The sequence below is a fragment of the Cetorhinus maximus genome, unplaced genomic scaffold, assembly GCF_964194155.1.
Source record: "Cetorhinus maximus unplaced genomic scaffold, sCetMax3.hap1.1 HAP1_SCAFFOLD_135, whole genome shotgun sequence".
NCBI lineage: Eukaryota > Metazoa > Chordata > Chondrichthyes > Lamniformes > Cetorhinidae > Cetorhinus > Cetorhinus maximus.
In genome coordinates this window covers 633,675-650,854 of record NW_027596133.1, presented here as the reverse complement: position 1 = coordinate 650,854, position 17,180 = coordinate 633,675, and the positions used below count along the sequence as shown (strand labels likewise).

Here is a 17,180-nt window from a genome sequence, read left to right as displayed (position 1 = left end):
GGGTTGAATGACCTTCTGTTTTGTAGCCAATCCATGATTTGATTCTGATTTGCTCTCGCCCACAGCACTTGCCATCAAGGAGATTGGGTTTGCACTGGTCAGTCCTGTGAGGAGTCCCCCCAGTGTCTGGACTCAGAGTTTCCCTGTCACAGTGGTCGTTGTATCCCGAAGATGTGGGTCTGTGACAACGAAGATGATTGTGGAGACGGGTCTGATGAATTCTGTGTGTCAACATGTGACCCACAGCAGTTCCAATGTGCCAATGGTCAGTGTGTGGCTCAGATTGACCGCTGTAATGGCCGTCCGGATTGCACTGACCGTTCCGATGAGAAGGATTGCCCAGTTCCTGCATGTATGAAGGAAGAGTTTCGTTGTGAGAATGGGCGATGTATTCTTATTGAACAAGTCTGTGATGGAAAGCTAGACTGTGGTTTTGCAGATCACTCCGATGAATCAGGTAAGGGGAGAAATTGTATAGTGTGCATGCATAGAGTGTAAAAGAGAGAGAGGGAGGGAGCCTGTCTGCAGAAATACAGAACATATGAGCATGAGCAGACCACACTGCCTCTCCAGCCTGTTCCAATATTCAATTTGATCATAGCTGACCTGTATCCTATCTCCATCTCCTCAGCTTGGTTATGTAACCCTTGATGTCCTCCTTGATTGCTTTGCCCGAAGGCTGGTCTGACTCACCGTGACCTCCACCATGGGTAGGGCAAGGAGGCAGGTCCAGGATCCACCCCAGCCAGAACAGGGATCGAACCCATGCTATTGGCACCCATCTGATCCACACTGTCTTTGAGCCAACTGGCCCCCCAAGAAGTCTTGAGTTGCTGTGGTGACATACACTTTGACATGCATGCTGTAGCCTGGAGCTATGAACAGTGATGGTGTGGCTCCAAGGATTTTTCTATCACATGGCTGACCAAGAATCTCTTAACGCCTGCTGTTGGCGTATGTTGGAAGGATTTGCAGGTTGATACTCAACTTGTTTGGCAGCTTTTGGGACCATAAGACCATAAGACATAGGAGCAGAAATTAGGCCATTCAGCCCATTGAGTCTGCTCTGCTATTCAATCATAGCTGATAAGTTTCTCAACCCCATTCTCCTGCCTTCTCCCCGTAACCTTTGATCCCCTTACCAATCAAGAACCTATCTATCTCCGTCTTAAATACACTCAATGACCTGGCCTCCACAGCCTTCTGTGGCAATGAATTCCATAGATTCACCACTCTCTGGCTAAAGAAGTTTCTCCTCATCTCTGTTCTAAAAGGTCTTCCCTTTACTCTGAGACTGTGCCCTCGGGTCCTAGTCTCTCCTACTAATGGAAACATCTTCCCCACACCTTAGCTTCTTGCACAGAGACAGTGGCACTGCCCACTGCACCACAAGACCCCCACATTTCACTCCCCTCATCGACAACACTCTTTTAGAGTCACAGTTAGGATTCCTGTGGGGGAGTCATAAGCCAAATTTACCAAATTACCCTCAACGAGGAAATTACCAATAAAGTTTCACTTTTGGTAACTTTATCATGAATCAAAGCCAACGTAAACTAAACATGAATTAACAAGCAAATAATGTTACAAATAAAAAGGTTAATTTCACTTGAAACAGTCGGTACAACAAAGATGCGACTTATACAACCACAAGCACCTGCATCACTTCCCACATAAATGTGGCACTACATAGCTACACAGTTCTACAATAAGCTGTTCTTTATTCATGCAGAGTAGTCAGGAGTCTTATCTGACAACAGCTTTCACCTTTGAGTTTCATGAGTTAAGATTACCATCAGCAAGACATACTTCTGTGAACACTCCTTGCATTGGATCACGACAGTCCTGATAGTGTAGCTTTCCAGAAGTCATGTTTAATTGAACAACCAGTAATACTCTGGTTCATGGTTTGGCCACTTCAGGAAAAACACAGAGCAGTGTCTCCTAGTTATTCACACAGATTTTCAGGTTTTCAACCTTTTTAACCAGTTTGAATAGAACCTTGAAGAGTTCCTGTCTCCTTTTCTGCCAAACAGGATAAATGACCTCTTTCTGAGAGAGTTTTGCATCTTCTCTTCACAAGAATTCTCTGTTCCTCTTTCTCCCAATATCTGCTTTCTGTTTCTCTCTCCATCTGTCCCTTCATCCTCCAGCTCATCTGCCTGTAGCTCTCCTTTGTGCCTGCTAGTCACAGGGCTTCTGGGCTTAATTTCCTTACTGTTGGTGCTGCTTCCAGTTCAAAGGTCACCAGGCCACATGGACTGGGGTTTCTTATAATCCAAGAAAATTCCAGTCGACAATGTTGGGCTCAAAAGGTTATAAAGAGCCGAATTGAAAGATGAGATACTGTTCCTGAAGCTCACAATGAGCCTCAATGGGATAGTGCAACAGGCTGTGGACAGAGATGTCAGTGTGAGATCAAGGTGGAGAATGACTGAGCCATCGGAAGCTCAGGGCCATGGCTTTTTTTAAGCAAGCTTAACATTTTCAAAATGTAAACTCAGGTCTCTATTTTGTTTTGTTTTCTAAGCTTATTTCAGACTTTCCCATTGTTGATGCTTTCAGAGAGCAGCACATCGAGGTACATCTTTTATTCCTGTTTCTTTTCTTGCCCCATTCACCATTCCCTTTGGCCCTGGAAGACAAACTGTTCTGTCATTCGATCTCTTCTGCCTCTCACCCAATCACAGACCTTCCTTTTGTCCTTGCCCCACCCACCCCTTGCTTAAAACCTATCACATCTCCATCTTTCCCTCGCTCTGATGAAACGTTAATTAACTGTTTCCCTCCACAGATGATGCCTGACCTGCAGTTTTTCTCCAGAATTTCCTGTTTTTATTCCCCTTTATCCATGTTGCTTGTTATTCCCTCAAAAAAACTCCAATGAATTAGACAAACATTATTTCCCTTTCACAAAATCATTTTGATTCTGCCTGATTGTTTTGAGAGTTTCTAAGTGCCCCACTATAACCTCCTTAACAATAGATTCTGGCATTTTCCCCATAACAGATGTTAAGCTAACTGGCCAGTAGTTTCCTGCTTTCTGTCTCCCTCCTTTCTTAATTAGAGGAGTCACATTCGCTATTTTCCAATCTGATGGGATCTTTCCATAATCTCAGGAATTTTGGAAAATTAAAACCAATGCATCTACTATCTCAGCAGCCCCTTCTTTTAAGGCCCTGGGATGAAGTCCATCAGGACCTGGGGATTTGGCAGCTTTTAGTTTTAATAATTTTCTCGATCCCTTTTCCCTGGTGATTGTCATTATTCCAAGCTCTTCCCTCCCTTTCACCTCCTGATTCACAATTATTTCTGGGATGTTATTTGTATCCTTTACAGTGAAGACAGATGAAAAATATCAGTTCAATTCATCCACCATTTCCTTATTTTCCATCAATTCCTCATTCTCACTCTGTAGAGGACCAACACTCACTCACTTACTCTTTTCCTTTTTAAACACCTGTAGAAACCCTCACTATCTGTTTTTGTATTTCTAGCTAGCTTTCTCTCATACTGTAATTTCTCCCTCCTCATTATTTTTAGTCATTCTTTGCTGGTTTTTAAGTTTGGTCCAATTGTCTGATGTACCACTGCTCTTCCCCAAACTCTTCACCTTTTTCTTTCAACCTTTAACTTCCTCAGTTAGCCACAGGTGGCGCTTCATCTCCCTGAGCCTTTCCTTCTCACTGGAATGCATCTTAGCTGAGTGTTATGAACTATCTCCTTAAATAGCCGTTTGGTACAGAACTTGACTATTGCTGAAAAAAGAGACTTTTTTCATCAAAGTTTTTGTCCTGCACTCATCAGGACAATTCACAAGAAAACCAAATGTAAAGGGGACAACAATTTATAATGTATGAGAAGAGAGTGCTGATTGGTTAGCAAGTGGACTCTGATTGGTAGAGGCGTTGCCATGGCAATAATGCACCAGTGACTGGCAGTTAACTGCCGAGCATTGTTTGAAATTTAAACTAGGCAGCTTGACTCTGGTCAAGGCATCACCCTGAGGAATGAATTAGCAAATGGTTGTCACTTGTTTTGTTTGGCTGAAACAGGCGCAATGTGTGCACATGTTCTTTCTGTCTGCAAAGAACAGGGCCCTGTGTATTAATATATGCAACTTCCAGCACATGCAAATGCACCAGACTGCAAGCCCGGCTGACAATCTTAAACTGGTTGTCAGTTCTTAGCACACTCAGTGTTATTTAGCAAATGTTGTCCAATCGCGGAATCACATCTAATATTAGACACTGTGTTTTGAGTTTTGCAAGCATGGGCGAGTAGGGCAGGGTCTGTACCCTGCCCATTGCGAACAGTGACTGGGACATGCTGTTTGATACGATCCGCCAGTCTTTGGGACATACGGCCGACATACCTGGCATCACACTGGCACTGAAATTCATACACCACATTACTCATTTGTATGATAGGCAGAACATCATTTTGGATTGACTGCAGAACCCTGTTAGTGGTGAATATGAGATGTTCTGCCAGTCACACAGGGCACTATTCTTTGAAAACAGAAATGAACATGTACACAAATTGAGCCTGTTTCAATAAACAAAATAAGTGACAGCCATTCACTGGCTCATTCCTTGGGGAAATGCTTGTCAATTAAATGTCAGTCACCATCACCCAGTGCATGCTCCATGGCAACACCTCTACCAATCAGAGTCCACCTGCCAACATCAGCACTCTCTTCCCATATTGGAAATATTGTCGTTCCCTTTATATTTTGTTTTCTTGTGAAATGGCCTGATGAGTTTAAGACAAAAAGCTTCCACAAAAAAAGTCTCTTTCTTCAGCAATCTCCTGAAATGTCTTCCACTGCACCTCCACTGACCGACCTACTTGAAATTGCCTTTACTTAAGTTTTTAACACGAATCTTAGATCCACTCTTCTCTCCTTCAAACTGAACATGAAATTCAATCACGTTATGTTGCTGCTATTAAGGGATGCCTTCAATATGAGGCCATTAATTAACCTGTCTCATTGCACATTACCAGATTTAGTATAACCTGCTCCCTGGTTGGTTTTAGAACATGCTGATCTAAGAAATTCTCTCAAAAACACTCGATGTTTATCTCCCAAGCTACATTGGCCAACCTGATTTGTTGAAAATATATGCAGAGTAAAACCACCCAGGATGATCACTATACCTTTCGCATTAGACCCCATTACTTCTTCCAAAATACCATTTCCTATGCAGTGTAGTTACTGTTACTGGGCCTATAAACCAGCCCTTCCTACAGTGTAGCTACTGTTAGTGGGTCTATAAACCAATCCCTTTGATCACATTTTGGTTTAATGTTTTCAAGTTTCCTTTTAATTTTGTGTTGTCTTTGCAGTTCCCTTTAAGGGGCAGCCTTTTAATTTGTCCCCTGAGGGTGACAAGGGTGCAGAATGTACTCTGGGTGGGGACTTCAATGTCCATCACCAAGAGTAGCTCGGTAGCACCACTACTGACCGAGCTGGCCGAGTCCTGAAGGACATAGCTGCTAGACTGAGTCTGCGGCAGGTGGTGAGGGAACCAACAAGAGGGAAAAACATACTTGACCTCATCCTCACCAACCTGCCTGCTGCAGATGCATCTGTCCATGACAGTATCTGTAGGAGTGACCACTGCACAGTAGCTGTGGAGATGAAGTCCCACCTTCACTGGAGGATACCCTCCTTCGTGTTGTGTGGCACTACCACTGTGCTAAATGGGATAGATTTTGACTAGATCGAGCAACCCAAGACTAGGCATCCACGAGGCGCTGTGGGCCATCAGCAGAAGCAGAATTGTACTCGAACACAATCTGTAACCTCATGGCCTGACATACCCCCCACTCTACCATTACCATCAAGCCAGGGGATCAACCCTGGTTCATAGAAACATAGAAACTAGGAGCAGGAGTAGGCCATTCGGCCCTTCGAGCCTGCTCCGTCATTCATTATGATCATGGCTGATCATCCAACTCAATAGCCTGCTCCCGCTTTCTCCCCATATCCTTTGATCCCTTTCGCCTCAAGAGCTATATCTAACTCCTTGAAAACATACAATGACTTGGCCTCAACTACTTTCTATGGTAATGAATTCCACAGGCTCACCATTCTCTGGGTGAAGAAATTTCTCCTCATCTCAGTCCTAAATGGTCTACCCCATATCCTCAGACTGTGACCCCTGGTTCTGGACTCCCCCACCATCGGGAACATCCTTCCTACATCTACCCTGTCTAGTTCTGTTAGAATTTTATAGGTTTCTATGAGATCCACCCTCATTCTTCTGAACTCCAGCGAATATAATCCTAACCGACTCAATCTCTCCTCATATGTCAGTCCTGCCATCCCAGGAATCAGTCTGGTAAACCTTCGCTGCACTCCCTCTATAGCAAGAACATCCTTCCTCAGATAAGGAGACCAAAACTGCACACAATATTCCAGGTGTGGTCTCACCAAGGCCCTGTACAATTGCAGCAAGACATCCCTGCTCCTGTACTCGAATCCTCTGGCTATGAAGGCCAACATACCATTTGCCTTCTTTACCGCCTGCTGCACCTGCATGCTTACCTTCAGCGACTGGTGTACAAGGACACCCAGGTCTCATTGCACATTCCCCTCTCTCAATTTATAGCCAATCAGATAATAATTTGCCTTCCTGTTTTTGCTACCAAGTGGATAACCTCACATTTATCCACATTATACTGCATCTGCCATGCATTTGCCCACTCACTCAGCTTGTCCAAATCACACTGAAGCATCTCTGCATCCTCCTCACAGCTCACCCTCCCACCCAGCTTTGTGTCATCTGCAAATTTGGAGATATTACATTTAGTTCCCTCATCTAAATCATTAATATATGTTGTGAAGAACTGGGGTCCCAGCACCGATCCCTGCGGTACCCCACTAGTAACTGCCTACCATTCGGAAAAAGACCCGTTTATTCCTACTCTTTGTTTCCTGTCTGCCAACCAGTTTTCTATCCATCTCAATACACTACCCCCGATCCCATGCGCTTTAATTTTACGCACCAATCTCTTATGTGGGACTTTGTCGAAAGCCTTCTGAAAGTCCAAATAAACCACATCCACTGGCTCCCCCTCATCAACTCTACTAGTTACATCCTCGAAAAATTCCAGTAGATTTGTCAAGCATGATTTCCCTTTCGTAAATCCATGCTGACTCTGTCCGATTCTGCCACTGTTTTCCATGTGCTCAGCTATTAAATCTTTTCTAATGGATGCTAGAATTTTCCCCTCTACAGACGTCAGGCTGACTGGTCTATAATTCCCTGTTTTCTCTCTATCTCCCTTTTTAAATAGTGGGGCTACATTAGCTATCCTCTAATCTGTAGGAACTGTTCCAGAGTCTATAGAATCTCGGAAGATGACCACCAATGCATCCACTATTTCTAGGGCCGCTTACTTAAGTAATCTGGGATGTAGATTATCAGGCCCCGGGGATTAATCGGCCTTCAATCCCATCAATTTCTCCAGCACCATTTCCCTACTAATACTGATTTCTTTCAGTTCCTCCCTCTCACTAAACCCTGTGTTCCCCAACATTTCTGGTATGTTATTTGTGTCCTCCTTTGTGAAGACAGAGCCAAAGAATGTATTTAGCTGGTCAGCCATTTCTTTGTTCCCCATTATAAATTCCCCTGTTTCTGACTGTAAAGGACCTACATTTGTCTTCACCAATCTTTTTTTCTTCACTTACCTATAGAAACTTTTACAGTCAGTTTTTATGTTCCCTGCAAGATTACTCTCGTACTCTTTTTCCCCTTCTTAATCAATCCCTTGGTCCTGCTTTGCTGAATTCTAAAGTGCTCCCAATCCTCAGGTCAGTTATTTTTTCAAGCCTTGGCCACCTTTCCTGTTTTACTTTTGTGCCAGACAGGAATAAACAATTGTTGCAGTTCACCCATGCACTCTTTGAACGTTTGCCATTGCCTATCCACCGTCATCCCTTTAAGTAACGTTTCCCAATCCATCATAACCAACTCGCGCCTCATACCATCGTAGTTTCCTTTATTAGGATTCAGGACCCTAGTCTCAGAATCAACTACTTCACTCTCCAGCTTGATGCAGAATTCTATCATATTATGGTCGCTCATCCCCAAGGGGCCTCGCACAACTAGATTGCCAATTATTCCTTTCTCATTACACAATACCCAGTCTAGGATGGCCTATTCTCTAGTTGGTTCCTCAACGTATTGGTCCAGAAAACCATCCCGTATACACTCCAGGAATTCCTCCTGTACGCTATTGTTACTAATTTGATTTGCCCAATCTATATGCATATTAAAGTCACCCATAATTACAGGTGTTCCTTTATTACATGTGTCTCTAATTTCCTGTTTAATGCCTTTCCCAACATCACCACTACAGTTTGGGGGTCTATATACAACCCCCACTAAAGTTTTTTGCCCCTTAGTGTTTCTCAGCTCTACCCATAGAGATTCCACATCGTCGGAGCTAATATCTTTCCTCACTATTGCATTAATTTCAATTGTTCAATGAAGAGTGCAGGAGGGCATGCCAGGAACAACACCAGGTATACCAAAAAATGAGGTGTCAACCTGGTGAAGCTATAACACAGGACTACTTGTGTACCAAACAGTAAAAGCAGCAAGTGATAGACAGAGCTAAGCGATCCCACAACCATCAGATCAGATCTAAGCTCTGCAGTCCTGCCACATCCAGTCGTGAATGGTGGTGGACAATTAAACAACTCACTGAAGGAGGAGGCTCCACAAATATCCCAATCGTCAATGATGGAGGAGCCCAGCACAGCAGTGCAAAACATAAAAACAAAAATACCTGGAAAAACTCAGCAAGTCTGACAGCATCTGCGGAGAGGAACACAGTTGACGTTTTGAGTCCATATGATAAAGCTGAAGCATTCGCAACCATCTTCAGCCAGAAGTGCCGAGTGGATAATCCATCTCGACTCCCTCCAGAGGTCCCCAGCATCACAGATGCCAGTCTTCAGCCAATTCGGTTCACTCCACATGATATCAAGTAATAGCTGAAGGCATTGGATACTGCAAAGGCTATGGGCCCTGACAATATTCTGGCAACAGTACTGATGATCTCTGTTCCAGAACTTGCCGCGCCCCTAGCCAAGCTGTTCCAGTACAGCTACAACACTGACATCTACCCAGCTATGTGGAAAATTTCCCAGGTATGTCCTGTACACAAAAGCAGGACAAATCCAACCCAGCCAATTACCACTCCATCAGTCTACTCTCCATCATCAGTAAAGTAATGGAAGGGGTCATTAAAAGTGCTATCAAGTGGCACTTGCTTAGCAATAACCTGCTCACTGACGCCCAGTTTGGGTTCTGTCAGGGCCACTCAGCACCTTACCTCATTACAGCCTTGGTTCAAACATAGACAAAAGAGATGAACTTCCCAAGGTGAGGTGAGAGTGACTGCCCTTGACATCAAGGCAGCACTTGACCGAGTGTGGCATCAAGGAGCCCGAGCAAAACTGGAGTCAATGGAAATCAGGGGGAAAACTCTCCGCAAGTTGGAGTCATACCGAGCACAAAGAAAGATGGTTGTAGTTGTTGGGGGTCATTCATCTCAGCTCCAGGACATCACTGCAGGAGTTCCTCAGGGTAGTGTCCTCGGCCCAACCATCTTCAGCTGCTTCATCAATGACCTTCCTTCCATCATAAGGTCGGAAGTGGGGATGTTCGCTGATGATTGCACAATGTTCAGCACCATTTGCAATTCCTCAGATACTGAAGCAGTCCATGTCCAAATGCAGCAAGACCTGGACAATATCCAGGCTTGGGCGGACAAGTGGCAAGTAACATTCGCACCACACAAGTGTCAGGCAATGACCATTTCCAACAAGAGAGAATCCAACTATCACCCCTTGATGTTCAATGGCATTACCATCACTGAATCCCCCACTATCAACATCCTGGGGGTTACCATTGACCAGAAACTGAACTGGATTAGCCATATACATACTGTGGCTACAAGAGCAGGTCAGAGGTTAGGAATCCTGTGACAAGTAACTCACCTCCTGACTCCCCAAAGCCTGTCCAACATCTACAAGGCACAAGTCAGGAGTGTGATGGAATAATCTCCATTTGCCTGAATGAGTGTAGCTCCCACAACACTCAAGAAGATTGACACCATCCAGAACAAAGCAGCCCCTTTGATTGGCACCACATCGACAAACATTCACTCCCTCCACCACCGATGCACAGTAGCAGCAGTGTGTACCATCTACAAGATGCACTGCAGAAACTCACCAAGGCTCCTTCGACAGCACCTTCCAAGCCCATGACCACTACCACCTATAAGGACAAGGACAGCAGATAGATGGGAACACCACCACCTGGAAGTTTCCCTCCAAGTCACTCACCATCCTGACTTGGAAATATATCGGCCGTTCCTTCACTGTCACTGGGTCAAAATCCTGGAACTCCCTCCCTAACAGCACTGTGGGTGTACCTACACCACATGGACTGCAGCGGTTCAAGAAGGCAGCTCACCACCACCTTCTCAAGGGCAATTAGGGATGGACAATAAATGCTGGCCTAGCCAGCGACACCCACATCCCATGAATGAATAGATTTAAAAAATGAAACCATTGTCGATTGTTGTAAAAACTCATTTGGTTCACTAATGTCCTTTAGGGAAGGAAATCTGCCGTCCTTACCTGGTCTGGTCTACATGTGACTCCAGACCCACAGCAATGTGGTTGACATTTAAATGTCCTCTGAACAAGGGCAATTAGGGATGGGCAATAAATGCTGGCCTAGCCAGCGACACCCACATCCTGTGAATGAATAAAAGAAAGGAAAAAAAACACAGAAGGTGCAACACCTGCCCCTTTACTTCCCCTCTCCTCATCGACCAAGGGCCCAAACACTCCTTTCAAGTGAAGCAGCATTTCACTTGCACTTGCCTCAACTTAGTCTACTGCATTCGCTGCTCCCAATGCGGTTTCCTCTACATTGGAGAGACCAAACGCAGACTGGGTGACCGCTTTGCGGAACACCTGCGGTCTGTCCACAAGCATGACCCAAACCTCCCTGTCGCTTGCCATTTTAACACTCCACCCTGCTCTCTTGTCCACATGTCCGTCCTTGGCCTGCTGCATTGTTCCAGTGAAGCCCAACGCAAACTGGAGGAACAGCACCTCATCTTCCGACTAGGCACTTTACAGCCTTCCAGACTGAATATTGAGTTCAACAATTTTAGATCATGAACTCTCTCCTCCATCCCCACCCCCTTTTTTATCCCCTTTCTTCTACATTCATTTTTATTTTTCATCCAGTTATTTTATTTTTATTTTTAATCATTCATCTGTAGTTTTATCCCCTTTTTTATCCCATTTTCTACCTTTTTTCCCCCACCACCGCCCCCTCCCCCACCCCATCCCCCACCCCATCCCCCACAGGGCCGTCTGTCACCTTGTTCCATGTTGTTCTTTCACACAATGCTACCCCTGTTCTCTATTATCACATTCTGCTTTATTACCTTTTATGCCACTATCAGCACCTTTTTCAGCACTAACCACTCCCATTAACACTCCCTTTGTCCTTTTATTCATGATATCTTTGTCAATCTCTCTTTGTCCCCCCCTATCACTGACCCTTCTATCCAGCTCCATGTGCCCCACCCCCTTAAACAGTATAAATTTAATCACATCTCCTCTTCTCTTCAGCTCTGAAGAAGAGTCAGATGGACTCGAAACATTAACTTTGGTTTTCTCTCTCCACCAATGCTGCCAGACCTGCTGAGCTTTTCCAGCATTTTCTGTTTTTGCTTCACATCCTGGTGAATCTCCTCTGCACTCCCTCCAGTGCAATCACATCTTTCCTATAATGTGGCGACCAGAACTGCACACAGTTCCAGCATAACCTCCCTGCTCTTATATTCTACGCCTCGGCTAATTAAGGCAAGTATCCCATATGCCTTCTTAACCACCTTGTCTACCTGTGCTGCTCCCTTCAGGGATCTATGGACATGCACACCAAGGTCCCTCTGATCCTTTGTACGTTCTAGGGTCCTACCATTCATTGTGTATTCCCATGCTGTGTTAGTCCTCCCAAAATGCATCATCTTACACTTCTCAGGGTTAAATTCCATTTGCCACTGCTCTGCCCATCTTACCAGCCCATCTATATCATCCTGTAATCTAAGGTTTTCCTCCTCACTATTTATGACACCATCAATTTTCATGTCATCTGCAAACTTACTGATCATACCTCCTGTATTCACCTCTAAATCATTAATGTACACTACAAACAGTCAGGGCCCCAGCACCGATCCCTGTGGTACACCACTCATCACAGGCTTCCAATCGCAAAAACAACCTGTAATCCCATCACCCTCTGCCTCCTGCCACTAAGCCAATTTTGGATCCAATTTGCCAAATTGCCCTGGATTCCATGGGCTCTTATCTTCTTGACCATTCTCCCATGTGGGACCTTGTCAAAAGCCTTTCTGAAGTCCATGTAGTCTACATCAACTGCACTACCCTCATCTACACAACTAGTCACCTCCTCAAAAAATTCAATCAAATTTGTTAGACATGACCTCCCCCTGACAAAGCCATGCTGACTCTCTCTGATTAATCCCTGTCTCTCCAAGTGGAGATTAATCCTGTCCCTCAGAATTTTTTCCAATAGTCTCCGTACCACTGATGTTAGACTGACTGGCCTGTAATTACCTGGTTTATCCCTGCCGCCCTTCTTGAATAATGGTACCACATTCGCTGTCCTCCAGTCCTCTGGCACCTCTCCTGTGCCCAGAGAGGATTTGAAAATTAGTGTCAGAGCCCCTGCAATCTCCTCCCTTGCCTCTCACAGCAGCCTGGGATACATCTCATCTGGGCCTGGGGATTTATTCACTTTTAAGTTCACTAAAACTGCTAATACTTCTTCCCTTTCACTGCTAGTTTGTTCAAGTATATCACAATCCCCTCCCTGATTTCTACACCTACATCGTCCTTCTCCATAGTGAACACAGGTGAAAAGTAATCATTTAAAACCTCACCTACATCCTCTGGCTCCACACACAGATGTCACTTTGATCCCTAATGGGTCCTACTCTTTCCCTGGTTATCCTCTTACCCTTAATATATTTATAAGATGCCTTGGGATTTCCCTTCATCTTGCCCACCAGTGTTTTTCATTCCCCCTCTTCGCTCTCCTAATTATTTTTTTTCTACTTTTTAAGTTCCCCCCTACACTTTCTATATTCCTCTAGGGCTTCCGCTGTTTCCAGCTCCCTGTATCTGCCATAAGCCTCCTTTTGTTTCCTTACCAATCCTCGATATCCCTTGACATCCAGGGTTCCCTGGATTTGTTGGTCCTCCCCTTCACCTTTACGGAAACATGTTGGCCCTGAACTTTCACTATTTCCTTTTTGAATGACTCCCACTGGTCTGATGTAGACTTTCCTACAAGTAGCTGCTCCCAGTCCACTTTGGCCTGATCCTGCCTTATCATATTGAAATCGGCCTTCCCCCAATTCAGGACCTTTATTTCCGGTCCATCTTTGTATTTTTCCACAACTACCTTAAGCCTTACAAAGTTATGGTCACTATCCCCAAAATGCTCCCCCACAGACACTTCTACCACTTGCCCAGCTTCATTCCCTGTCTGTCTAAGAGGTGGAGGCTCTGTTTCTGGGAGCTGCTGTTGAAGGGGGCTTCAGTACATTATTAGTGTTGTGTGTAAGGATTAATCTGTAAAGGCTGCAATTTTCTTTTGAACCTTGCACAGGCTGTTGGCCCCGGTGTGGAGAAGCCGAGTTCCAGTGTTGGATGGAACAGTGTGTTCCCTACAGTCAGAGGTGTGATGGCCATGATGATTGTGGAGATTTCAGTGATGAATATAACTGTGTGTGTGGTTCAGGAGAGTTCCAGTGTCCTGATAATCACTGCTTGAGGCGTGACCAGGTCTGTGATGGGATGTCAGACTGTAACCCAGGAGTGGATGAACTCATCTGTCAAACTAAAGGTAAGTGTCCTTTTGAAAAGTGAAAATGTATATTAGAGAAGCGAAGAGGGATTATGAGAAAAGACTGGCAGCCAACATAAAGGGGAATCCCAAAGTCTTCTATAGACATATAAATAGTAAAAGGGGGGTAAAAGGAGGGGTAGGGCCGATTAGAGACCTAAAAGGGAATTTACACATGGACGAAGGGGCCATGGTTGAGGTATTAAATGAATACTTTGCATCCGTCTTTACCAAGGAGGGAGATGCTACCCAGGCCATGGTGACAGACGAGGAAACTCTGTCACTAGAAGGGTTCAAAATTGATAAGGAGGAAGTGTTGAACAGATTGTCGGTACTTAAAGTTTTCAAGGCACCGGAACTGGATGAGATGCATCCAAGGATATTGAAGGAAGTGAGAGTAGAAATTGCAGGGGCACTGGCCATAATCTTTCAGTCTTCCCTAGACTCAGGGGAGGTGCCAGAGAACTGGAGAATTGCAAACATTACCCCCTTGTTCAAAAAAGGTTGTAAGGATAAGCCCAGCAATTACAGACCAGTCAGTTTAACTTCAGTGGTGGGCAAGATTCTAGAAACAATTATTCGGGATAGAATTAGTAGTCACATGGGAAAATGTGGGTTGATAAGGAAGAGTCAGTGTAGATTTCTATAGGGGAAATCATGTTTAACTAACTTGCTGGAGTTTTTTGAAGAGGTAACAGAAAAGGTCGATGAGGGTAATGCTGTTGATGTGGTGTATATGGACTTTCAAAAGGCATTTGATACAGAGCCACACAACAGACTTGTGAGAAAAGTTATTGCTCATGGAATAAAAGGGACATTAGCAATGTGAATACAAAATTGGCTGAAAAATAGGAAGCAGAGAGTAATGGTCAATGGATATTTTTCAGGCTGGAGGAAGGTTTGTAGTGGAGTTCCCCAGGGGTCAGTATTGGGACCCTTGCTTTTCCTGATGTATATTAATGATCTAGATCTTGGTGTGCAGGGGACAATTTCAAAGTTTGCGGATGATACGAAGCTTGGGAGTGTTGTAAACTGTGAGGAGGATGGTGTGGAACTTCAAGAGGCCATAGACAAGTTGGTGGGGTGGGCAGATAGGTGGCAGATGAAGTTCAATGCGGAGAAGTGTGAGGTGATGCATTTTGGTAAGAAGAACATGGACAGACAATATAAAATAAGGGGTGAAATTTTGAAGGGGGTGCAGGAGCAGAAAGACCTGGGTGTATATGTGCATAGATCATTGAAGATGGCAGGACAGGTGGAGAGAGCAGTTAATAAAGCCTATAGTATCCTGGGCTTTATTAATAGGGGCATAGAGTACAAGAGCAGGGAGGTTATGCTGAATTTATATAAGACACTTATTAGACCTCAGCTGGAATATTGTATACAGTCCTGGGCACCACATTATAGGAAGGATGTGAACACATGGGAGAGAGTGCAGAAGAGGTTTACAAGAATGGTTCCAGGGATGAGAAACTTCAGCTATGAGGGTAGATTGGAGAGGTTGGGACTGTTCTCCTTGGAGAGAAGAAGCTGAGAGGGGATTTGACAGAGATGTTCAAAATCATGAGGGGACTGGACAGAGTAGATAGGGAGAAGCTGTTCCCGCTCGTAAAAGGATCAAGAACGAGAGGGCACAGATTTCAAGTGATTTGCAAAAGAAGCAAATGTGACGTGAGAAAAACTTTTTCACACAGCGAGTGGTTTGGGTCTGGAATGCACGGCCTGGAAGTGTGGTGGAGGCAGGTTCAATCGAGGCATTCAAGAGAGGATTAGATGATTATTTGAATAGAAACAATGTGCAGGGGGACGGGGAAAAGGCAGGACAATGGCACTGGGTCATAATGCTCATTTGGAGAGCTGGTGCAGACATGATGGGCCGAATGGCCACCCTCTGTGCTGTTAAAATCCTGTGATTCTGTGAAGAGGCAGGAAATGTGAAACAGAAATTACTGTAAATGTGGAGCTATTCCACAGCGAGAATGTTCCCGTTGGTGTGTGGGGGGCGGGTCCTACACGCTAATGCACAAAATGGCGCGCGGTGACGTCGGGCGTGTGTCCTGTAGTCACCGTGCGCCATCGCGATATTTCGGTGGGTGGGTGATCTCCGATGCGCACCCACCATTAATTAACGGGCCACTTAAGGCCCTTGAGCCAGTAATAGACGCCGATTTCTCGGAGCCTGTGTGACCTTCGGGTCATCGCACGGGCGCGATGGGCAGGCGGGTCGGCCACATCTTTAAAAACCTCATCCACGGGCAGGATAAGGAGGCTGAGTGGGGTCGCGAGTGTTATTTGTCAGATATTTCATGTTTAAACTTACTGATACTTGCCTGTTTGAGCAGAAAAACTTCAAATCTCTTCACAGCTGCTTCAATAGGAATAACAGGCTTCAGCTCAGGACTCTGGGGTAAACATCACTTCTGGGTCCCTACAGCTTTCCGGAGGCCTCCCCTTAGCCTGGGTATGGGTTCTGACATCTCCACTGGAGGAAGCTCCCCTGAGGAGGAAGGGAGGGATAGAATAAGGAGGAGGCCAGGAGTGGACAATCAGCCTCCAGGGAGCCACCTTTGGGAGGCCAGGCGCAGGCACAAGGGGCGCTGGGCCAAGAGGTTGCCCAAGGTGGAAGGGGCTGCAGAAGATGCCACTATCCTGCTGCCAGGGTTCACAGGCGGCAAAGCAGCTACCTCAATATGACTGAGGTGCAGTGCCGAAGGAGGCTCCGACTCTCAAGGGAGACCATGACCTCTATCTGTCAGATGATTGGCCCTGAAACCTCCCCTAACTGTGTGGGTGGACACCCTATGCCAGTGGCTCTGAAGGTCACGGTTGCCCTTAACTTCTATGCATCTGGCTCCTTCCAGGGTCGGTGGGTGATCTTTGCGGTGTCTCCCAATCGACTGTCCACACTTATGTCAAGCAGGTTACAGACGCTCTGTTCAGACGGGAATTGACATTCATCCACTTCCGCTGCGACCAGGCAAGTCAGACACAGTGAGCCAGAGGCTTCGCGGCCATTGCTGGCTTCCCCCGTGTCCAGGGTACTATAGACTGTACACATGTGGCCATCAAAGCGCCAGCGGGTGAGCCCGGTGCCTTCATCAACAGGAAGGGCTTCCACTCCATGAACGTGCAGATAGTGTGTGATCACAGGATGCTGATTCTACAAGTCTGTGCAAGGTACCCAGGCAGCTCCCACGACAC

At 45.5% G+C, this 17,180-nt stretch overlaps 1 protein-coding gene across 1 annotated transcript in view; it reads left to right on the top strand.

The window, feature by feature from the left end:
- Window positions 1-17,180, top strand: part of LOC144672870 (SCO-spondin-like) — a 163,001-nt gene that overhangs the window by 135,262 nt on the left and 10,559 nt on the right. Inside the window, exons 18-19 of the mRNA XM_078534859.1 lie at window positions 66-457; window positions 13,743-13,979. Coding sequence (XP_078390985.1) covers window positions 66-457; window positions 13,743-13,979 — 629 coding nt within the window. The remainder of the gene's footprint in view (window positions 1-65; window positions 458-13,742; window positions 13,980-17,180) is intronic.